The 26,126-nt window shown below is 40.3% G+C and overlaps 1 protein-coding gene across 9 annotated transcripts in view; it reads right to left on the bottom strand.

Moving 5' to 3' along the window:
• Positions 1–26,126, bottom strand: part of tenm2a (teneurin transmembrane protein 2a) — a 274,108-nt gene that overhangs the window by 159,771 nt on the left and 88,211 nt on the right. For 4 of the 9 annotated variants that reach the window (XM_086023691.1, XM_086023689.1, XM_086023690.1 and 1 more), the window contains exons 3-5: positions 12,572–12,613; positions 12,420–12,452; positions 10,960–11,250 (exon numbers count right to left, since the gene is read on the bottom strand). The exons of 1 other annotated variant lie outside the window; for it this stretch is intronic. In XM_086023691.1, the coding sequence (XP_085879817.1) occupies positions 10,960–11,250; positions 12,420–12,452; positions 12,572–12,613 (366 nt within the window). The remainder of the gene's footprint in view (positions 1–10,959; positions 11,251–12,419; positions 12,453–12,571; positions 12,614–26,126) is intronic. 4 more of the 9 variants (XM_086023697.1, XM_086023696.1, XM_086023693.1 and 1 more) reach the window with 1 other exon arrangement.

Below are 26,126 nucleotides of genomic sequence, written 5' to 3' on the forward strand. Positions count from 1 at the left end.
CCTGCCTACAGACAAATACTCTTTGCGTTTTGGTAGTGACGTGAAAAGTTGGGACTGTTTTTTTTTACATAAAAACTTCTAATTCTAAAATAATCGACAAAATCAATGTAAATCTTTCACCATACATTTAAAAGCAACCAAAATGTTCTATTAAAGTAAAGTATTTTTTAAATTGGCAAAAATCTTCTACATTTTTTTTCATGAATTGAAATTTTAGGAGTTAGAGACAGCCACCTCCCAATAGGAAGTGACATATAAAAGATTACTTTTTATACATTCAGTTTAATAGTATCTCAATTAATGCCCTGTGGTGAAATAGATCATAACACGATATTACTAAATATGCAAGGTCTGAACATTGTTTTGCAAGGTCTGAACATTGTTTTCTTAAAATTTGATTTTCATTGTGGGACAGCAATTTCAACTAATTCGGTAGAATGGCTCATATATGTTTTTCCCCTTTATTATGCATTTTATGGCTGGTGCGACTTGTACTACGAGCGACTTATAGTCCGGAACCGGCACTAACATTCCAGTTCTCCCGGAATCGTTCAGATTCTAAAATGTCAGTACTACATTTCAATTCCTAGTGCGCCGCGCGGAAGAAACACAAATGAAGAGGTGACCAAAATGTGTGTACGCCGCACGCAGCACTTGACCCACGTCAAAGCCGCGGAGTGGGTGAACGGCAGCTCAGTCGGGGTCCATCCTCGCTGGCTGCGACGCTTCCTAATCGGTCCTGCTGTCCGACCGTTCCCGCGGATCTCCCTCAACTGCGGTGGCCACCGGGATGAATAAAGTTCTGTTTTTTTATTAATAAAGGGGGATAAAGGTTTGCAGTCATGAAGCTGCTATTTACGCATTTATGCATTTGGCCCACCAATACATAAATTGTTTTGCCTTTAAGTCTTGAGCAATATTTCCTTTTTCTTCTTTTGCTGTACCGTCCCATATTTAATGTCCTTAAAGTCCAGTGTGGGTGAATCATGGTTAAACTCAGAAATCCAGTGCTGAAATCATCCTCTTAAAATGTGGTTGGTTAGGTGCAAGCGGTGGCATAGATGACGTAGGGTTGGTGGGTATTGTCAACACATGAACCCTCTTCTGTTCAAACTTTATTTTTTTTAAATTTTGAAATGTAATATTGCGGTTGACCTACGCAGCGGCAGATAGCACGGAGTATAACGTCAGACCGGGTCACTGCATTGTGTTGGGGGGATATGAGCAACGCCCCAAGCCCCCCCCAATTTTTAACTGATCCATGCGTCTATTCTATTGAACGTGATTGGATCAGCCGCTCAGACGGCGAACGTTATTTTTCTGGGAAAAAAAAGCAAGGTAGAGGACATTTGCAATTGCAAAAGACAGAGACCACCAGAAAAGGAGATGTGTGGTGCAGATACACAGAGGGCAGACAAGAAAAAAAATAGAGAAAGCGGCCAAATGCACAAAACTGATAGATCTCTTCTGTCGTGGTGGGAGCAGCCAGGCTAGGGATGACACGGGTCCGAGCAGCAGCACGGCCACAGAAGATAAAAAAGCACTGTCTGACTCAAAAAATCCAAGTTCCAGAATGGAAAACGATTGTGGACATCAGTACGAAGCGTGGTTCTTGACCAGAGTAGATAAACCATCGGAGGAGCTAATGTTTGAAAACAGGCAACTTTTTTGACCCAACTTTTACCTTGAAGGGGGAATTGCAAACTTCCTGTTGAATTTAGCTGGGAATTGTCAATGTATGAAATTTAGGTACAGTATTTGTGTACAGCTTCATGTGTCTATACAGTCTGTAGCTGGGTTTACATGGAGCCATGTATTCCAAATAGAAAGGATCCGAATGACCAATACAAATGAAAATGCAGTAAATGCTCCATATAAACTCAGCTGTGTTGGCTGATTTGATTAACAGGGTGGAACAAGTAAACAGCCAATCAGAATAGATCACGTCACGTCATGTAAACAGATGACCAGAGAGCTTTCTCGGAATGTAATCATTCCGAATGGCTAAAAAGCCTCCATGTAAAACCGGCTTATGACATTCCTACTGGGAGTTATAGGCAGTTTTGTCAGTTTTTTTCTTAGGGGGCGCTAGAGTGCAAATTTGGGTTTTGGGGTTTGTTTTTTTAATGGGATCGCAAGTTCAGCTTTTCCTGATGTGCGGGCAAAATTTGGTAAGTTTTGAAGCTTGTTAAGAGGATCAAATTGGACTATTAATGACTACATGACTTTGTGTTTGTGTGGAGGCATGTTTACCAATTTACCGCATGTTGCTGCCTGAGAAGTTGTGTAAATGCAACTTAGCCTAAAAGCAAGTTTGCTGTGTCAGTTGTTATAATTATTGTTGTTGTTATTGTTAGGCCTATTATTATTATATGTATATATATATAATATAAATATAATATATAATATAAAAAGTATAATTTTTGTATATATATATATATATATATATATATATATATATATATATATATATATATATATTTTAAAAAAAAAAATATATATATATATATATATATATATATATATATATATATATATATATATAGAGAGAGAGAGAGAGAGATATATATATATATAGAGATATATATAGATATATATAATATAAAAAGTATAATTTATATATATATATACAGAGCGGATATCTCCAGGCCTTATCACTAGGAATCACTACTTATATAAAACAAAGTTCTCTAAACCACTTAATTTAGTTCTTCCTCTTCAAAGTAGGTGTACATTACAGTATTTTTGGTGTTAATTGTGTTGAGACTGGCAAAGGCACCTGACACTTGACTGATATCTTGTTTCTGTCTTGCAGATCACACTCTTTAATTTGTTATCGACACAGGTTTTATCCTACACCTTGCATGAAAACATTCAAAAATAGTACACGACTAACCCGCTAGAATACATTTAATATGGGAAGAAGTTCCTAATGTCATTTTGTTTGAACTGAAATCATGCAGCTCAATTCACCCCCCAAGGGGGAAAAAAAAGCAGCTTTTCATCCTGACACAGTGTGGGATTTATTTAATTAAATATTCAACATTTGACATGTACACATGCTGGGCCTTGCCAGGCCTTCAAAACTGTTAAGCCTTCTAGTCATGCTTTCTGCAAAAAAGCAAACCACCACCAAATTAGAGCCGTTGATGGAGTATAGGATAGACTTTCGAGTTGATAAGATGTAAGTCACATGTATATAAAATGGATTTGTATGTGTGAATTTACTGAATACTTTGATTCAGTCACATCAGGTTGACATTTGGTGCAAATGCTACAGTTGATTGTTGAAGAAACAATATTGGACATTCATTTTGACTGTTGTTCAGCTCGCATTTTGTGTGTGAGTGTGTCTGTGTCTGTGTGTGTGTGTGTGTGCCTATACAGTATAATGCAATTGTTGCCGTTTGAGGCGCTATTTCTCGATTTCATCCTCCACAACACATTTGTCGCTTTGTCACATCATTTGCTAATACAAGTAAAATAAAAATGTCAATCATACATAACCTCAAGCAAGCTGCATGGCAACATCTAGTTTGTAACGTACAGTCAGGTGTCCTGCGAACAACAAAGACTGGCAAAAGCACAAACACAAAGAGCTATTTACCTGATATCTGTCATTGTTTCTATTTTGGTACCCAAGAGCTACAATAGCGCACACATGCGCATTCAACCACACGAAGACGCCCGCCTTGAGGGGAAACCTAGACCTTTTAACTGACACTTGTCAGTCATGCCAGCGTGCTGCACTGACAGTTGCTGGTGAGACACACAGCGTGAGACAAAAGAAGACAGAGGAGGAAGCTTGGAAGATGAAAAAGGGAGGTGGGGGAGGTGATGAAGAAGAGGAGAAGAGGAAGCAAGACTTTGGAAGCTTATTAGAGACGCTGTGAGATGAGAGAAGTGCAGCTTGGCGTTTTGGCACATCACCATCTTTTTGATTTGTTAGCATGTGTTTATGATGTTTCTCTGTCTGCCTCAGTCAATATCTATTATTAGAGTCTCAGATCCTCCCCCTGCTATTTTGACACTCTTGTAGCTCCCGCTTCACACACACACACCCGCACCCACACCCACACCCCAACACACACATATGAGCAAGATTTACACCCACACATACCTGTAGCCAGGGAAAAAGAGGAAACACATAAACAGTCATATTATTTAGGCCTGCGGGAGTCGAATCGTACTTCTGAGCACTTTGAGGTGCCATCAGTGTCAGATGTTATGTTTGGACCAAGATGCAGGAGCAGAGGTGCGGTGTTTCTCATTTCTCAAAGCGACTAAGTAGCTTTGCAAGGGGCTTTATCAGACACACTCACGCACAGCCCTCACTTTTATCTGGCTTCCTCTCTGCCTGATCTCTCGAGTTCTCGAGCCCTAAGCTAGAAGCCACTGGACCTGCCTACCATAAGCCTCTAAAAATGTAAGTAAGCTTCCCTTTATTTTCAATCAGAAACCCATGGTGCATTATACATACGAAATTTCATTTTTTTTCAGAAATCTATTCTATCCAGGGTCCGTACCGAAAACGGTTGCAAAGATCTTCGCCAACAGTTTTAACAGTCGCAAACATTTTTTCCTATCACAACAAATTTTTGAACAGGTTCAAAATTACTTGGTGGCAAGAAAAGCTGTTTCCAACCGTTAAAACTGTTGGCGCACGTCCGGCGAATACCTTTGTGACCGTTTGCGAACTTGAACGAACTCTGTTGAAAAATCAACATTCGGACTGCGCGCAAGCACTCGCCAACCCTCGCCGCTCAGTGGGATACAGGCTTAAACAAGTCAATGCGCTCACCATTATCCAACCTTCCGTGTTGTGGCAAAGTAGTTAAAAAAATTGTATCCCAACTTGAGGTGACATGTGGCTCTTCTGAGTTTGGTGTGCCAAATAAATTCCAAAATGTTTCTGCGTATCCCCTGTAATGTGCTCATGTACTAGCCATTGCTGTTTGTGTTTGGCGCATTGAATAAGTATTTCTATGGATGTTTGAGATGTTCTACTGTGTGAGTGGTCATGGAACGCATCTTGAGTCAACTGCCTAGCGCAAGTGAGAACAGTACTTGCTTACTTTTCCGTCTCTACGCAGCTATCGATCATTGAAGGTAAGCACTTTTACTGTGCAAAACCTTGTTTATGAAGGAAAATTAAAAAAAAAAAAAAAAAACAGGACGCTGGGGCGGTTTAAAAATGTGACTTTAGAACACAGAGAACCACACTAACAAAACCATTATGCATTACTTTACCGCTTGTTCCTTTAAGGGGCTGCACACACACACTCACGGCACAAATGCAATAAATATATAGCAGAAACAATAATTTAAACAATAATACTAAACATTTCAAATTCTATATAGTCACTGGGTGTAAGTAATCTGTGAACCATTTGATCCCTAATAAGAATGTAACATTTGTCAACAAATTGTTGCATTGCCAAACGCTGACGAAATGAAAATTTCCCAACACAGTTCTCACAGTTCTGACAAAGAGATGCTCATCACACTGCAAGGTGACGTCACTGACGTGTGAAGGGTCTACCTTGGACAGACCGACTAAGCACAAGTTCAGTGCATGTGGTCATACATTCTCCTTTGGCAGGTTTTGCATCACATCACGCGGTTGACGAACGGCCGATTCATGTGACGTGTTTCAACATCAGCTGTGTTTATTTCATTTTTTTTTTTTTTAGTTGTGCACTTTTTTTTTGTCTTGAAACACACCTTTATTCATGTATTGAAAATGATGTTGCTGCCTTCTAGGAGTCCATAGCCAGTTACTACCCAGTTACAGTTAGTATTAATTTGCTCCCCTATAGAAAAAACAAAATCATCTTTAGCGGAGGCTGCTCTGCTTTCAGCTATGCAGTGGATTGACTGGTGTGCATGGACAAGAATGCGTACAGTATGCACTTCTCTTTTTTCATTCCACCAGCATTATGTTATTTCATATTTGATTATGGGAAGATGAAGTGATTCACAACTGTTTACATCAGCATCACAATGCATCTAAGAATGAATTATTTCTTCTATCCCTACTATTGAAGTACTAGAAAAAAAAAGGTTTCATCCCAACAATAAAACAGATTCACATGATAAGGCTAGCAGCTGATCGTCATTATTTGCTGCCATATTAAAACCTTAATTTTAAAAGCCTCAAAAGGCTGACAGAGCGAGCGTGGGCAGCGTCTGCAGCACATGTTGTGGTTGTGAGATTAGTTTGGTAATTAACCACAAGCCAATTATCAAACGTTGGGATGAGAGGTGCATCTCAGGTAAGGTGTTTCATGGTGTGTTTAATGGGTGTTGATCAGTTTGATCAGCTGACACAAGTCTCAGATTTGGAGGACTAACAGTCAGACAGAGGTTTAAGCACATCTGTTCAGGCGGCTGATGAAAATGTAATTAATTAGGTTGTTGTTTGTTTCTTCAATCCACTTTTCATTAACCTGTATTGACACGTCTGAGAATCTCACGCGGCGGTTTACGACTACTTCAGGATTAACATGGAAATTGGATCTTTGCAATAAACAACATTGCTGGAAGAAGATGATTCCCTCTGGGAACTTTCCAAACTTACACTGCTGGGAAGCAACACTTGAAAAATGCTCAATTTTAGTTTTTATCTAAAAATACAAAATTATGTTTTGGCTCACTAAAATCTGAGCTCTCAGCAAATCTGAGGGGGGGAGAAGAAGGGTAATGCAGTGCAGCAGAAATAGACTCAACCAACAAATCCTATCCAGTTTTATATCATATAGAGTCTGTACTTGATATAAAGATTCAAACGAAGCTCATAAACCAATCCGCCAAAGATGAACTATTCAACCCACCAGCATAAACTGTAACCCGCCATAATACTGTTTTACATGAAAACATGCAAAATGCCAGCCCATAGCCTGTTATCAGATTTGAGAGTTTGTGGCCATGCAACGCAAAACACAACAATTACTTATTGGGGTGTGACGGATGAAAGCTTGAAAGGTAGAGCTGCAGTGGTTGAATAAGGCGTTATAACGTGACCCGGTATGTTACTCACAGGATGCCGATGGTTCATGTGGTACATCTGATATCATAACAGTGGAATGCAATATCACACCATGTGGCTACATGATACCTGTGTGTAGAAAAAAAATGTTCTGCTGCAGCCCTGTGAAATTGAACGAGATTGTAGGAGAATCTTGATTTGCGAAAAAAAAAAAACGCATTAACATATATTCCCAACAATCTTATGAACAATAGTGTACTATTGTTTAGGTTTAGGCCACATCAAAGCCTTGTTGTTTTGGCTACCTATTTTTTCACAGCAGTCATGTTGAAAACATTTATCCAGATTATAGTAGAGAAGCATCTTGCAGAACAATGCAAAAAATGTGTTATGGAATTGGACAAAGCTTCGCAAGGGGCGATGCAACACATTTTAGTTTTGGTGAGGATCTGGATAAAGGTGCGTGTACATGAATGTATTGATTCATATTCAGTAATGATGGCATCAATGGAACCTTAACTTAATGAAGCCTTAACCTTGCTCCAATTTGTTTTCCTTTTGTTCTTAGTTAGCCTTGGTTGAGATATGCACTCCACAAGTGCTAACGATACAGTAAATGGTCAGTGTAAAAATACTAAAAACATATACAAATACTAAATACACGGTGTGATGCAGTGCAGTTCTACATCAGACTGAAACATTGTGGCTCGCTAGGGCTGTGCAATTAATCGATATTCAATTACGATTTCGATTATTACACTCTACGATTACAAAATTGGCATGATCGTAAAAAAACAATTATTAATACTAATTTTGAGTTGTTTTGAGGCATGCGCACACGAGTTACTCCACCACGCCGCCCTCTCCAAGCTAGCTAGCTAGCCAGCCAGCCAGCCCGCCACGCTCCTACTCAACGTTTTAACAGAGTAACAGACCTAAAAATGGCACAAGACCCGCCACAGGAACGACTTGTAAAGAAGCAAGGCAAGTCTAAATCATTTATTTGGTTACATGTTGGGCTTGCCGTGGAAGATGGCGAGCAAAGACGTATAAAATGCAACTTGTCTCTGCATCCACCGGCAACACACCAAATCTATTCAACCATCATTTGGTTTACGATGATGTTATAATACACCGAAGCAAGAAAACACAGAGTTAGATTTGGCGTTGTCCGCAACGCAAAATCGTCGTTGAATTACTGTACGCAGCAACCCCCACCCAACATCAACATCGGAGAGACACAAAAAGATAACAGAATCTATTGCCCGGACAAGGCTTCCAAATGTTTAGGGCACAGACTCGCAATTGGCATGAGGGATTTATTTTAAATAACATATCTTATGCAAATATACACTACTTTTACTAGCACAAAAATAGAAACCATGCTAAATATTGTTACTGTGACGTAAGTTAAATTTCTTGTGTAGTCTATAATATGAAGTCACATTTTTTGTGTTCATTTTTGTTTCAAATTGCTTCAAATGCAATTTGCAAACATCCATCCATCCATTATCTGTACCGCTTCTCCTCACAAGGGTCGCGGGGCGTGCTGGAGCCTATCCCAGCTGTCTTCGGGCAGTAGGCGGGGGAAACCCTGAACTGGTTGCCAGCCAATCGCAGGGCACACAGAGACAAACATCCGCACTCACAATCACACCTAGGGCCAATTTAGAGTATCCAATCAACTTACCATGCATGTTTTTGGAATGTGGGAGGAAACCGGAGTGCCCGGAGAAAACCCACGCAGGCACGGGGAGAACATGCAAACTCCACACAGGGAGGCCGGAGCCGGGATCGAACCCACGACCTCTGAACTGTGAGGCAGACGTGCTAACCAGTCGACCACCGTGCCGCCAATTTGCAAACATATTATTGGTTATTATATTGTAATACAGTTTATATATGGCCTACAGTAATTTGGAAGTGTTGTATAGATTACGTAATGTATGTATTTAACAGTCAACATTTAAATTAGTTTGACCCAATCAGCATATTAAATTTATAATTTATCAGAAGCAAATTACTTTAACTTACTATATGTAAATATGACTTTAAAAACAAAATAAAAAAAGGCTCCAGACAAAGATCTAAATGTATAGATGAATAGCATGTCTGTTATGCTGTCAAAATTGGCATTTTACTCCAAGCAGTGCATAGCAAGTTAACTCGTTTGTTTATACAAGCAAACCATACTTTCATTTATATATTTGCACTTAAATTGAAGAAAAAAAAAAAAAATCAATAAATGTTGTTGAAAATCTTTTTAAGTGCTACTGGCATTGAATTATGTAAGTTTGAATACATGAAAGAAGGCGGATTTTATGTTTGTCTATTTTTTTTTTTCCCCCAAAATCTGCCTGGAAAATTATGTAGTAGGGTGGTGGACTAAATAACAAAACAGGATTACAGCTCAACGGCTTCTCCAATTCCACTTCAAATTTGACAATAATACGACAGAAAATGAGCATTTTACACAAGTTTTACTAAGGAGATGTCCAGGCGAACCAAAAGTGTGCCATTTGGGTGATCCAATTGCAACCACGTTCACATTCGTAGGGGAAAAGGCTGTTATTCTGGAATGCTTCAACATACAAAAATTATCATGAGTTCTAATGAAAAGTAAGACTTGGGGCTATCTTATCCTGCATCCAGATTTAAAAAAAACTAAAAAAAAATCAAAGAAGGTGACGCAATATCACGTGCGCTCTGACGCACGGCCTGGCGTCGCTGCCGGCGGCTTTGAAAGTGTGTGTTGCACAAGTTACGCACAGTGTTTGTTTTTGTTCAAAAGAGTTTCCATGGATTTTTTTTTTAAAGAATTTCATTGGCCGTTGAATGTGTCAATCACCAGCAAGCTTAGCAAGTTTGGTTGTCAAAGCAAACACAACTGACGAATCGTCGATATGCAGGGGTGGTACTATTACATTCATTGGCTGTTGTAGACCGAAAAAGACAGGAAACATTACTTTATTGGTTCAAGTAAGCAATCAATCAAACAATAAGGTCCAGCCTATGTTTAGAAATCTCGTGTGACTAAATCCATCGAAGCTAACTCAATCTACGATGGAAAATATGTACAAAATATGCTATATCTGATGGCAACATGTAACAGTTGCAGCAGCTAATAACGTGGCTTCATGGATGTTATGGATGTGGACTGACTATATTACTGGAATACTTTTACTGGACTCTTGTCGACGTAATATGATAATTTTTGATGGATTATGAAATTGTATCTGATATTTATGAAGCTGAAATGGTGACTTCCATATTTATTTTGTGTTTGCGATTGTTTTGACTTAAATGCTCGCCGAGCCTGCAGATATGATTGTATCTTATAATGTTTGGTATCATTCCAATCTGAAGAAACTCCGTTTTCTAACCATTTATAACATGCCCAGGAATGCTTTGTAGTTGTTCTGTATATAGCAAACGTCCCGCGTGCGCAACGCGAAAACCCACCCGTGGGCCGATGGAATTGCAATGGGTTTAAAAACCCCAGGTGACAATGTATGACTCCACGGTCTTTACTGGTTTCAACTGGTAAGTGTGCAAGGGTGGAGATGGATAGGAAGATGCAGAGCCAGGACAAAGGTCTCAGCGACACAATGGCCTAGCTCATGATACCCATCAACTTTAGTGCAAAAGAGGCCTAAACTAACGATACAAACCAACAATAAACATGTTGTTAATCAATAATTCCATCTCTGACAGTGTTAGCTGGAGGACAGGGTTTTTATAGTTGTCAATGTAGCTGTGTTAATTAAATCATATTGGATTGTATTGAATTGAACCTTATAAAGCGTGATAAGAGTAGAGTTAATATTACATAACGATGCTAGTTTTATTAGTGTCATGCTACTGGGATGACTATTTCAAGCGTTTGGCATAATTCCTTTAAGTGTTATTTAAGTGTCCTCTGATCAGGTTCTGTCTTCATGTTATCTTAACAGCCCATCTAGGTGTCCTACCAGATTCGTCGTCAGACTTGTCATTGTCAGAGTCGGTGAGGGTCAGAGCAGAGTTCTCGTGGCTGGACACTCCGGAGCTGCGACGGGACTTGACCGTTCCTCCTCCGGCCCAAAGCTGAATGGCTCTGTCCGGTGACAGGGGGCCATCTGGATCAGAGTCTGCATCGGAGCCGGCGCTGAGGGAATAACCCCTTTGGAGAAGGCCCAGTTCAGGACAGTAGGGGACAGCGGCGGGATGAGGAGCAGGTGTTTGATCGCACACTCCCAGTTCAGCCAGGGTGAAGTTCCCTCCTACGAGTGAGACACAGCAGTTACACAGGTGGAGTGACAGACTGAGGTGGGTAAATGCAGTAAAAGTGGTAAATGGAGCCATTTACACAAGTGCTTACACAAACAAACACGCCAACCGGCATACAAATCTACAAAGTACAATCACACGCAGAGAGGCAAACTAATTATAAAACTATGGAGGAGGTGGCTGAGAATTGCTATTGTTGATGCACTCAGGAGAGGAGAGATGACACAGCATGAATCAGCCACACACTGCAAAGAGCTGCTGGAAGGAATACTACATGTGGTGGTCTGCGGGCTTGTTGTGAGCATCTCAGATATTTTTGCTCCCTCACTTTATGTCTCCTCATTTGCACCCAAAAGATGTGGATCAAAGTGTTGTGATCATGGAGCTGCGATACTGCCTTCTGGTCAAAACATCTCACCTGGAAATTTCGGCAGGCAGGATTAACGGAATAAAATGCAGTCGACAGCAATGCCAGTGTTTCTTAATACTGTCCCCACCTCACTCGCCCATTTGAGACAAACGGACTTGTCTCACCTAAAATAAATATATTAAATTATCCAAATTAAAGCGCATCAAGGAGATCAATAGCAAAGTACTGCAGCCCAATTAAATCCAAGCTGAAGAAAAAGCAATTAAGGGAAAAGGCATGCTCAACCAATTTATACTTTATAGTAATTAAAAGAGTATTGTGTATGCAATCTGTCACAATCAGCTGTTGGGGTGGAGGGATCAGAGGGAAAACCAGTTGTGTTTCATTTCATTAGCGGTTTGTGAGGAAGGCCAAAAAGAAGGGGGATGAGACTGGCGACAAGAGCCTGCCATGGTGGTGGCATACTATACGAGTGAGCGCGCGAGAATCACACAGCTGCGTGACTCGGTCAACTGTGACTCATCAGGAGCAATCAGAGGGAGAAGAATTAAAGTGATAAAATTCATCTGCTTGATCTTCTCATCTGCTCTTTGAAAGCTTGGAGAAAAAAAATGGAAGAAGTGAGCAGACGCATGCAGAGGGAGGGCCTCTCGGGAAACTTGGGAGTGGTAAAATGAACTTATTTCGATACACTGCCACAGTAAACAAAATTACTCTACATCTAGCTAGAGCTTGCCAAGCTTCTAATCAACTGCATTGAACCAAAGCATACATTACATCAGTGAATATTACCAGTTGCCTTCTTCTTTGGTAGCCTTCCTCCCACTTAAAAAGAAGAAAGGACAATAAACTATTTATTTACTACAAATACGAAGTTCTAAGGTCAATTTCTACTACAATTCTATTCTCTAAGCACAAGCTCTATATCCTTGTTGTTACCGTACCTGAGATGAAGTATCGAAGGACGGGAGAAAATTCCAGGAGGCCTGAGAGAGTAAAGAAGATGAAGAAGCCAGCATAAGGAATGTAACATCCAAAACTAGTCTACAACAAATGCGTTTTCAAAGACCCAGCTACCACGAAAACAGCAAAATGACAAACAAAGAAAAGATGCCCCCTCATTTTGACACTGTGAATTTTGCCACACATATCTAGCGCTACATCACACAGGCTGTCAATCCACACAATTAACATCCCACAAGCAGTGATGACACATGAAACATCCAATCACTATGTAATCCCACGAGTGCCCGGCCTAGTCCTGTGCTAGAGCAATCTACATGAAGTCAAAGAAAGATGGATTGGTGCGAGAGTCTGCAACAGACATGAAAATCTATCTCAGTTAGTTCGTAACTAGAAAGCCAACAACATGTTTGGTATGTTGATATTATGACAAATGTGGCGGGGCAATGTTGTGCCACATTTTAATCAGATCAATGTCCTCATTCACACCATATTTCAATTGTTTTGCTCTCGTGGGCACACCTGTACAAACAAAGAACTAAAGACCTATATCAAAAGTGATGCAAATGTTAGGTAGTCAAAATACTACAAACACCTCTTCGTTTGACCGACCGACAACCTCAATATCAAACACATACTGTGCCTTTCTGGCAGTGTCAAACAAACTGGGCATGTATCTTCTGCAAAAGTAGATTTTTTTTTTCTTTTTTGTATAATGCTGTTGTATTTCTAAATAATTGCCTAAGTGTATATAATGTGGTCAGTGAGTTTATTTGCTGTGGAGGATATATACAGGACTGCCTCGGATGTATTTTTCATTGGGTCCGTGCTGCTTGTGTGCTTTGTCTGTATTGGCCATTTAACAGCAATGTTTCCATTGCATGTGCCCCTCCAGTTATAGTAAATTACTGTTCTACTATACTGTATGTGTAAATGTCGTGCTTATAAGGGGAAATGTAATGACTACACAACATTTATACAAGAGTAATAATTTGCAATACAGACAATGTCTTTGCATTTTTTTATTTTATTTTTAATTTGGTTTTGCACTATTTGTAGTGATTGTAAAGGGTTAGTGATTAGGGTGAGAGCATTGATAGGGGAGACGAAAATTGTGGAAATAAATAGAATTACATCAAATGTCATGTTTATTTTTTCATGTCTTTGACACAAGGAATGAAGGCTGTTGTCTGACTGGAAGCCGAAGAGGGCCTCTATAAAGCAATGCCTCCCATCATTTGGGGTATGTATAAGTTACACATGGGGCTGGATGCATTAGTTTGATACTCTGCCGTAGTTTGCAGTCATCCATTACACTAAATGTACTTCCCCTGATAAGAGTCATTATGGAAGTGTGTGGTGGCAAATGTGTGTAATTTGCTCTGTCTGTGTGTACACAAGTAATTGTTTGTGAGTAGGCACTTTTCTTGTGGGATGGTACTGCCTGTCATTAAAAAATAATTTGTGCTTGTTAGCAGTTTGACAGGCAAAGTCTGTCTGCAGTAACTTTACGCTGGTTGATGTCCTCTCACTCTGTACGGTTTAATTCTTCAGTACATTTTGGTCCTTTATAATTGTAACTTGCATTTTTTTTTCTAGAACCAATAGTTTCAAGGTGCCGGGCAACCATTAACAAAGTATTTTTCGCTTTGGCAGTTTGCAGCACATTATTATTTTTTTCTTGATATGCATACGTGCGCAGAACTGTTTTTGCTCCTTCATAGCGGGTAAAAATCAGAAAGTAAATGGCAATGGTCTTAAAAGGTGCCTCAACAACCAAGCCTCGAATAGCTTTTTAATGGTAGCTACTTTTTCTGAGAAAATGCCTGTTTTTTTGTTTTTAGATTACCAGCCATTTTCACGTGCAGTCAATTGGCACGTTTTACCAACAGTTCACATCCCTGAAGAAATTCTACTTTCCTTCACAACTGTCTTGCAAATGGCATGAAATAAGAGAGCACTTAAGTTAGGAGATGTAGACTAACATTATTTTAAGGCAGAGAAGTGAAGTGACAATAAATTCTGTAATTGGGAGACACGATTCACTAGGGATGCAAAAATATCAAAGTCTTAGAGTACTATATCTTCATGGTATTATTGCTGTAGTGTACCAAAAAAAAGTGTAAAGATGGTGTAATTGAGCACAAAATAAATAATGCTCAAATGTTCTAATCATACTTTACTACGAACAGGTATTTTCAAGTGCAAAGAACGGTGCAGGAACATTGGGTGAGTCATCCAAATGTCATTGTGATTTCCATTTTGGCTTCTCACGATCATAAAAATATTTCACTGTAATCAAAGCACAGTGATTAATATGCCGCACGGTGTGTGCCCCCCCTCCCGACCCCCACTATGACGAATGTTTGCAGGTCTAATGGTTGTAGCAGAGCATATACGTCCCACATTTATTGCACGGGCAGGAACGTTTGTCAGCCCGGTTATGGTTGCCTGTCCGCAAAATATCAGTCGTTCCAGGAATCCACGCGTGGCGGAAAAAATGTTGGGCACCACTGCAATATATTATACCTATGCCGTTATATGCCGTCAAATCCCACAGCATTTTTGCACGAATGAAATTTAGGTAACATGCAATGCCGTCACATCACTAATATGCACTGATCAAGATATTCGTCTCTCTGCCACTGTGTCTTCTTTAACTTGTAAAGTCACAACTACAATGAAACGTATTTATGTGGGAAATATTATGGAAAGTAGACCTTTTAAATTATTTGTTTACAAATATGTGGCTCTCTGAAGTGCCTGACAACCCGTCAAGGATGAAATTACATTTTTTTCTTTTGTCTTTTTCTGTAAGACATCCAGATTTTGCCCAACTGTGACGTCACAGGACTTGGTCGTCACTTTGCTCTAGTCAAGACTTGGCAGCTTAGCATGAATGCACAGCTTTATAAGCATTGTAGTATTTACTTGCCACAGGGGTCAAGTATGCTTTGCGCTTACTTTTTTTTTTCAAAGATGACATTCAAATTTGAGGTAAAGAACTTACAATATGTTCCGCATCAGTCATAAATTCAGCCTCTTGTCATTGTCATTGTTTGGAGTTTATTTACCATGCAATGTTAGAAGGACATTCACTTATGAGCAGATTCCAACTTGGAGTAATTTATTCATGATGATGCCATTTACAGATTAATTGATAAATAATGTCATTCAAAAATAAACAAACAATGATCTCAATGCAAACTTGTCTTAAACAACATAATTCTGTAGGTGAAGATGAGGTGACTGTCTTTGATCCAAAAGAGGACAGACACCATCTAATGCAGTGATTCTCAACTATTGTGCCAGGGCACATTAGTGTGCCGCAGGAAATTATCAAATTTCACTTAATTGGCCAAAAGAGTATTTATTCATAACAAATAACATATCTTTGTCCATCCATCTACGCCAATGACTTGTAGAGACAGACTGAACAAATAAATTATCTTCTTTTAGATGGCAAAAATCATGTAATTGACAAGTTCCCTTCCCTTTTTGTGACGTTTTTGTTTGGTGCTGTGCCTAGTAACTTTTCCGACTTAAAATATGTGCCTTGGCTCGATAAAGGTTGGAAATCACTGATCTAATGCCATTGACCCTTCGCTTGCATGTTGAACTTGTCCGTTTGCTCTCTTGATGGATCCAGCTATTCACAGCTCTACGCACATTAAAGACTGCAGATAGCACTTACACACGCACGCGCATACACACAAATCTTATAATCGCTATTCAGCCTCCATCAGACAGTGGTCTGTCTCAAGCAAATGTTTATGTAAATTGCTGCTTGTAAAGTGCACCCTCGTTGTTCCCATTGTAATAGAATTACCCCCCACCCCCCAAAAAAAAGATTATATAAACATGCAAAAAAGGGCTCCAGAGACAATTGCAGGAGTTTGAGATAGAGAAAATTCATGAATTTTCATAGATGCGGTCATTGAATTCACTTTGTGTCCAATGTGAAAATGAGCTGGCTTAGTTCAGCCTATACGATAACGGGAAAAGATGCAGAAAAAAGTGTGAGGTGAGCTCACGGTAGACAGAGATCATAAGACGAGGCAGTGAAATCCCTGGTTTTGGCGAGCAGCGTAGAGAGAAGACAGCCGGAGAACGACAGGGACAACGTTGGTGATGGACGACAGGGTATATCATGAAAAGCACCCAATCACGGAGGAGGAGACTAAGAGAATCATTTTGCTTTGACTGGAATACATATTTTATCCTGATGGCTCAAGTACATTGTTAGGTGTGAGAAAGAATGGTGTACGTGGGAATTTGTTCACCTATTATCATCACAGATCCCCACACAACACAATATGGTTATCTCCATACTTTAGTGGTTTGGAGGTTACACCCAGTAAAATATCATGGATGGGAATGTGTTTGAACCAAATCTAAGGCTACTCACGCTGCTCATGAAAGTTTACATTGTAATAAGATCCAATGCAAGAACGGTATGCAAATGTATATTTACAAATAACAATATACTGTATACATATCGTGACGATGATAGAGAAGAGTCTATCTTGTCATTTTTCTACTATCGTGTCTATCTTCATTTGTCATCTGCAGCAAACTGCATGTAATAAGCAGAGCTGGGCATTCCGACTAGCCGACTAACACCCATTTTACCGGCGATAAACGGGAAATTAAAAAAAAAAAAAAAAAAAAAAGATGGACTAAACATAAGCAGAAGTGAATTTTCGCCCATCTATGTAATCGTCTATAACCTGACATTGATGATTATTGTTCCTTCTGATGCAGCTAAATTTGCTGCTTGATTTGTGTATTTTTCATCTGGCATGTTTATGGTCAGCTAATGGGTCCTAATAGCGTGCAGCGTGACGTCAGGGTCACACCATAGCCTCTTGACAGTAATAGATGCGCGCTCGGAGACGACTCCTGTAGGGTTTAGCTGCTTTGTATTCTGCCTGTTTAACTCAGAGAGAAACATGCCGAGTAAACACTGCTGTTATGGAACTTGCAGAAACGACTCCAGACACGATGACCGTCCACGTATGAAGAATGTATTCTTTATTAGTTTCCCGAAGGCAAAAACTCAGAGGGACAAATGTGACTGAAGGGTCAACTTGTGCGGACGTCCAAGTTTGACTCCAGCAAGTTGAAGGTTTTACCTTCATATGTAGTAAACATTTCGTTGGGGGCCATATGGTGTTACAGATGGCAATCCGGCCGATCCCTTGCTTTTTGTTTTTGTGTTTTTTGGCATGTGCCAATAGAAGCCCGTTTAAAATTAGGCGGACCGGCCCATAGGCGGGTACTATTTTTTCCGGCCGGACAAAATGGCGGATAAACGGACGGCGGAAGGGTAATTTTTAGTAAAATGCCCAGCTCTAGTAATAAGAATGTCAACAGAAGCATGATTTGATGGGCAGAAGCCACAACCGGCAGGTCAACCGGCTCATTGACCTGCCTGTTGAGTAGAAGCACCTGCGGCTAAAGCCAAACTGTGGCCGGATTTTTACCCGGTTTTGCCATTTCTGCTACTGCAGCACTCACAGCTAAGGCACATTAACAGGTGAAGCTAAAACTAAAAACGTGTTTATTTTAATCACTTCAATGTATCCTCAAATGTTAGACTTGCACTGTGATGAAAAATGTAAAATTGACAATAGTGTGTAGAGCTGTGCAGTGCTAAATACAGTAGATACCGTGCAGAGGAAAAGGGGCAGAAGAGTGGAGAATTCCAACAAGACAGAACATCCGTGTCATGCATTTTGACAAATAAGATGTTTTCAAGGGCCATTTTTAAGCAAAATGTTTTTTTAATTGTTCTCAACTTGTATAAAAGTCCATGGCGACATACTGTAGCTGTAATTATAGTTAACTGTAGGAGAGTGCAGCATTTCACAGCTTGAAAGCTAGTTCGATGTGTTTCCCTTCCAAAGCTTGAGATGGTCAAAAATAAAGCTATCACAGTGATTACTGGACTTGTCACGTGACCAGAAATAACCAACACCAAATGAATGTTAATGTTGTTTTTGCTCCGTATATAAAGCAAATGTCTGTTTGCTGACTTTACATTGTAATGATCTGCAGGTAATAGCTCGCTGTGCTGCCACTAATTGGACCAAATCAGCAACTGCAGATTCAAACAATTGTTTTACCATACCCATAAATCATTTGCAATTACTTTAACATTGTGCTGGCACCACATACTATGGAGCTGTCATGTGCAGATAGTTTTGAATGAATATGTTGGATGCTCTTTATCATGGCTCTGCAGACTCATCAATATGAATGTCATTATCTGGCAGTAGGGCTAGGGAATATACTCTATATCAACTTAATTAGGCCATTTAGTTACCTCATAATACAATGATATGATTTACAGGGGCCATTGTGACTTCCCGACGTATTTTTAAGTCAACCCAGAACATCTTATACAGTTTCACAGGTTCTTTTGGTAGTAATGACAAAAATACAGTACGTCCGAAATAGACAATTCAATGGTTAATGGTCTTATCTGAGAAATGATCATGTTCAGACAGACTCATCAGAGACTCAGTCTCATCATTCACAATTGGGGATTATTTTCTCACTTCTATTTTCTAGTCTGCATGGATCCTTTCTTGTCTATATTTTAGGTAAATGTTAACTCCAAGTTGTCATATTAAATGCTTTAGCACAGCATAGCATAGTATCTCATTAATGACAAAATTTAACAGCTTAGCAACATAGCCCTAATGGTGCGTTATGGTCAAACACTTCCTACACCTCCCAAGTGACATCTGATCATTTGGTAGCCATAGAACCCACAGGGGCTCTTGCACCTACTAACGAGGTGCCTAATATAGGAGCGAGAAATGTCACCAGTCCTTGGCTCGCTCTGCCCCTGCCCAGAGGACAGCAGTCTCGTTGGTACGAGACATGACAGGACATGACAATGTAATATGATTCTGCAGGAGGGCTTGTTACTGAAGAATGTATTGTTGAGCAGTGAAAAACCCCGAAACCCTAAGCAGGATACAGACTAACTATTGTGTATTTCTCTATTCGTCAGTTCCTTTTTTTTATTACGGGAAAAATAATACAGTATACAGTGTACAGTACTTAGCCAACCAGTCTGACTTTGCAATGGTGAATAAACATCAGAAGACAGCAGCTCTGATAGATGTAACCTCGAGCGAAAGCAACATTCAGAAGTGTGTTGAATTTACTCAATTTTATTTTGTCAGGTGGTTGCACAAAATAAAAGCAACTGGATCCAGACACATTTTTTAAAGTAGATGTATAGTCCAAGTATTAATATAAGTATATAATAATAAAAAAATATCTTCAATGTAATGTCAACACCGTAAATTTAAACTACCATAAAAATATATATAAGTAACAGCTAGTGGCCACTCCGATAATGTTTTTGTTGTTATTACTACGCTGTCCAGAATTAGGTTTTTTTCTGATTCAGACTGGTTATGTGCTGGACTGATCTCAGGTAAAACAAATCCTAAATATAACGTGGAGTATTTCTCCTTGAATCCATAGCGTCCGGCAGCAGCACAATCGCAGTAAAATGTGACAAACTGCAACATCAGCCGGGCAGCAAATCATTGGCATAGGTATAATTTGTGTGACTGAGGCAAGGGCATAACGAGTATCAAAAGTGACTTATGCATAAGAAATGTGACATATATCCAAACACAAACACATACGCATACACACCAAATCTGAGGCAGGGGAACAACTTTAATTATAGCTTTGGAGACAAGTGACTCAGCCGAGAGGGGGGGGGGAGCACTTGATAACAGTGACATTTACAATCTGCCTCATTTATCAAAGGCTGCCAAAGCAGAGTCAAAGAGGGTCATTACACAGTAAACATAGATTAACTCAATCACGCAATCAGCATAGTTTGGTGATGATTTATTTTTACTTGAAGAAAATCACACATTAGAAATTTGCATATGCGTGTGCTAGTAGTCTTCTAAGTTAATGCAATTAGCATTATGTTTTTTTTTCCTCAATAATGACTTGTTTTTACCTTGAAATGTGCCATTGACATCAGCTGACATGTATGACACAGAGAACGGAGATGAGTGTTGCTCAGCCAATTATACCCTAACTGCTGTTCATTAATAGACCAGACTAGACCGGAGCATGCTGTGTCCATTTACTGTATAGAAGTCAATTCCTCATGCAAACTGGACAAATACATATACTGTAAGTGCATGTATGCAATATAGGATGGTGCTCCTCTGACACAATAGAACAATATCATCTACCACTTGCATTCCCAAAGCTGGTTAAGGCCAAAACAAAAGACGGACTGTCATATTATGAAACACAATTAAAATCTGACAACAGATTGGTTAAATGTGTTTGAAGAAAGTTTAGGATATGTGAACTGTGAAAAATTCTAAAGTCTGTCCACTGTGCATTACCCGTTGGCACATTGGTTGCATCAACAGCAGGGCCTTAGTACCAAAGACTCATGCTACACACAAGGCATTTTGTTGTTTGGTCGACAAATAATCTTCACACAAGAAATAAAAAACAAATCCCGCCTTAAAAGAAAACTTGCCTTCATGTAATACACAGCCACATAGGAAGTAATAACAAATTCAATCTTTATTGGGGGATTGTGTTGTACTGTTCCAAAATATGTTAACTTTAGACGTAGCTGAATCTCTGATGTTGGTTCTTGAGGTATTTCTTCATTACTTCATTCATTCATTCATTCACCCGAACCACTAACCGCTTATCACAAAATTATCACCATCCTACCTACACCACCTGCGAGCAAGATTAGCGTTCCAAAGTGTACCGACTTTGTGGGAAAATGGATTGAAGAAGTTGTACTATATCCTGTCTAGCAAAGCACAAATACAGACATTGGGCGTGTAGAAGTACAATGAGCACGGGAACGCTTTTCAGTGACTCTTCTGCTTTATTGCTGTAGCTACGGGATGCTTTAGAGCAAAGCTGTCAAAGTCAAATGGACGGAGGGCCAAATAAAAAAAATTGCAACAAGCCGAGGGCCGGACCGATAGAATGTCCATTGAATTTTTTAAAAATGTCCAGATTGGATCGGGTCCTTCGCGCCTGCTGATGATGTCAAGCTTTATATTTCTGTAATATATTTATTTGCCTCTATGTTTGTCACCCGCCTGGCTGTTGTGTTTTTATGTTCGGAGTTACTGAATAAAAAATAAAATAAAGTTACTGCTACTTTTGCGAGGCAGCTTGTACGTCACTTCCGCTTATGACCCGAGAAGAAGCCGTGCCCGTCTTGTGAAACAAGATCAGCGGAACGTTTGCGTTTCTCCTGCCAAACTGGAAACAATTTTCTGGTTGACTCGGGCTGCAAGATTGTATGAACTATGCATAATGTGAAGTAAAACGGAGAGGATAATATGATTGGTTTGATGTCTCCAGCTAACTCTATTTTAGAGTGGCAATTGGTATGAATGTGGGTGCTACTGTCAGAGAACACAGGCCCATATTCCACTTGACACGTCTATTTATTGTGGTCTGTAACAACACAGACAAAGAATAACCTAGCAACATCATCCGATGCACATCCATTAGTTAACAATATGCCTAAACATTACAGTTCACTGTATTACGCAATTAAACAGCCAAACAATACATACAATACACATTCACACGTTTCATCACTATAATAGTTAGCATACTAGCCAAAATAACTAACTAGTTTTCATCGTGACGTCACTCACGAGAACATAGAGGCTATTATGTACAGCAGTTACCTGACACGAACCTAAATGATTAAACTCACCTTTTAACATTTACACACAACAACAAACGTGGTGAAACGCGGGCAATCTGCAACTACAGAGTTTGCTGGCACGAACAAACTACTAGCTAGCTGTGTTGAAGGGGGAGAAAGAAAAGAAACCACGTCCCTCGCTATCCACACTTAGCGCTCGAGGAGCCCCAATGCCCGCTCACGATGTGGGCCCCCTGAAATCCAGAAATTATCTAAGGTATCTCAGCACTACATCAAAACTCAATGAATTTATCAAATGCCAACAACTACTAAAGATAAAACAACGGGAGATTTCTAACATGAAGCATTTCTTAATAAAGCGTGTTTTACTCCGAATAACTTTTCACCACAATCCAATTCTGAAAACCACGAAAAGTGACGTGAAGTCTTCAGTCGGCACGTAGACGACCGAAGGACAATCCTCGCAAAAGTAGCAGTAATGTTCGTTATAACAACAGCCAGGGGCTGGCAATCATAGATGCAAAGAAATATTTTACAGAAATAGTGTAACGAATCGGGTTATCTGTGTTGTGGTCGAATTTGTGTTCTGCCGGGTTGTGTTGTTTCCGAGGTTAATGAATGCATCGCGCGGCTCGCTGGATGGGAGGGCATGCGAGTGAGAGTTGCGGATGTGGACGAAGAGGAGAGCCGTTGCTCTTTTTTTTACTGAACGGTTGTCGTACTGTATTGGCGTCGGCTGCGGCCCACAGTAGCCGGTTGGACTAATAAAAACGTGATAATTAAACTACATCTGTGTTCTTGGAAGACGCTACGATATATTTTAAAGCGTGGCGTCATCGGCCGGCGCGAAGGACCCGATCACATCTGCTACCCACACCGGCTTGCTGCGGGCCGGATGTAATAATAATGCAATATCATCCGAGGGGCCGTAGAAAACCTTCTCGCCTGCCGGATGTGGCCCGCGGGCCTTGACTTTGACATATGTGCTTTCGAGCATCAGCAGCTGGCAGAGGCACCAAATGCCAGCGAGTAGACAAAGAGGGAAGAGGGGATGAATTGTAGCTAATCTCTTCTCCATTAATTTTTAATAGCGCGCAGCTGCGTTGTATTGTATTTGATCATCAGTTGTCTGGTTGGACTAGTCTGCATGGACACGCAGAAACATCAGCTTGAGTGAATGCACACTAATTTCATATTCAATTCAAATTCTATATGCACTACTCCTAGATTATCTCTAGATATAAAGAAATATGGCTATATGGTGTCGGCCTACAAAAAGCCAGTGGTTTGTGCTTGAATGAACAACTATGAGGGAGCAAATCGACAGTCTTTACAGTGATAAAACTGTACAGCATGTACCACGTGTGGCCAACAAATTCGAAATGTCTAGAATACAGCTGTTCAAAACATTCTTGCTATGAAGTGTTTCAAAGTAGATAAAGGCTTAAGGTGTATTCACACCAGAAAAGTCCTTTGGTCCGCTTGTTTGGTCATTCAGTGCGTTTTGTACTCACACTGTACTTTTTGCAAGTGAACTATTTTCTGCCAACACATTGACACGTGACGATCGGTGCTCTTATTGGTCAGAAATGACAAGGGCGTTGCGCAGAGCACAAACCCAGAAATGGAGGAAAACATGGAATTCCTCCATACTGCATTCTTGCTCTTGAGTATTTCTGTTGTTATTACAGCTGCAAAATACAGTAATCCCTCACCACTTTGCGGTTCGAGTTTCGCGGCCTCAGCACATCGCAGGTTTTCAAAAAGTATTCATCAAAAATGTTTTTTTAAATAAAATAAAATACAGCCATATTGCAGAAAGACGCATTGTTTCAAAGATATTAGTTGACTCGGAGGCTTTGTACATACCCGCACACACTCATAAAAGGTACGTGATTGGTTCCCGGCGCAAGATCTGATTGGCTGCGCATCATCGCAGCCTCTCGCTAGTCTCGTCCACGCTAACAAACTAACAGCACTTTTGAGCAACGTTCTGTTCGGAAACTCATTACGTTATTCAAATGTGCCGTTCGGTTGTTCAGAATCAAGCCGGATAAGCGGCTTGTAAACAGCTGTGTTCACAAGTTGTGAGCGGAGCGGGCTCAGCCACCCGGCAAGCGCGACATGCTCACTACAAGGATGACGGAACATTGGCAAATAAAATGTTAGTGTTTGTTAGTTTTGTCTTAAGCTTGTCATAAAACACCTTACCTTAACTAGAATCCCGTGTTGCATTTTATCCAAAGGACCTTGTTGATGTTCTAGAAGGTTAAGCCATGTTTACTTCCGGCGACCGTACTTCTTCGACATATTAAAAGAAGAAGAAGTGGCAACAAAGAAGAAGCGGCAGCAACAGCAGCAGTGCCACTTTTGCTTTGCACAACAACGACGGCAAGCGTTTAAAAGTGCATTACACCAGGATTGTACCTATGGAGAAAATGCACCACGGCATTCTAGTTAAGTCAATTTTAGGATAAAAATTAAAACTTTAACATAGTTATTAGATAACGTTCCGTCGTAGTTATCCGCTGTCGAGGTTGAAGCTCATATTCCTCTCACAGCCTGCAGCTTGGTATTTATTCTTCGTCATTTTGCATGTCCACCTATCCGCTTATGATGGACGCCCATTTTGTAGGGAGATAAGCGATAGGTGGGAATCTTAAAAAAAATTATAACAATTGGGCACCAATCATACTCAGAAGCCCATTTTTTCCCGTTTATGTATTCATCTATTTTCGCACCCCCTAACCCCTGTACGTGGTATCGACAGAAAGCTCCACTTCGCTGCTTTCAGGATTCCATTAGAATTAAATTGCTATCTTAAACAGTTCACGAGTTACGGTGGTTTGAAAAACATGTGTCTTCTCTAGTCAGCGACGACAGGATCCTGGAAGGTGCTAAAAGGAGACGCGTTTCGTCTTTAGGCTGTGAGTCTTTCGTTTCAAATATCACCCAGCGATTTAAGTTTTAATTTGTATCCAATTTTTTTACATTTTGCTTAGATTAACTAGAATCCCGCGGTGCATTTTAGCCAAAGGAACAATCCTAGTGGATGAATGCACTTTTAATGTGTCGTGCTTGTCGGGTGGCTGAGCTCGCTCTGCCCACAACTTGTGAACACAGCTGCTTACTATCCACTATCCGGCCTGACTCTGACTAATAGAACGGCACATTTGAATAAACAAACAATCATTAAATTTGACCGTTTCTCAGTCACCATAACCAATATTTTGTAATGATAATTTTACATGAAAGCTTTCAATGTAAATAATTAGCATCGTGGAACTCATATTCTTTGGCTCGAGCAGAAGGAGGAACATATCTTTTTTTTTTTGGCAGTTAGTAAACTGTCAAGAACAGGACAACTGTTCTTGACGTCTCGGTATTGGACATGGTTGAGTAACGAGTTAAAATCTGCATTCTTTTGTTTGTGCTAGGAGTGTTTGCAAATGGGCGGCACGGTGGCCGACTGGTTAGCACGTCCGCCTCACAGTTCAGAGGTCGTGGGTTCAATCCCAGCTCCGGCCTCCCTGTGTGGAGTTTGCATGTTCTCCCCGTGCCTGCGTGGGTTTTCTCCGGGCACTCCGGTTTCCTCCCACATTCCAAAAAACATGCATGGTAAGTTGATTGGATACTCTAAATTGGCCCTAGGTGTGATTGTGAGTGCGGATGTTTGTCTCTGTGTGCCCTGCGATTGGCTGGCAACCAGTTCAGGGTGTCCCCCGCCTACTGCCCAAAGACAGCTGGGATAGGCTCCAGCACGCCCCGCGACCCTTGTGAGGAGAAGCGGTACAGATAATGGATGGATGGATGTTTGCAAATGA

Source organism: Filicampus tigris, chromosome 2 (genome assembly GCF_054856515.1).
Source record: "Filicampus tigris isolate MCC_2025a chromosome 2, RoL_Ftig_1.0, whole genome shotgun sequence".
Classification (NCBI taxonomy): Eukaryota; Metazoa; Chordata; class Actinopteri; order Syngnathiformes; family Syngnathidae; genus Filicampus; species Filicampus tigris.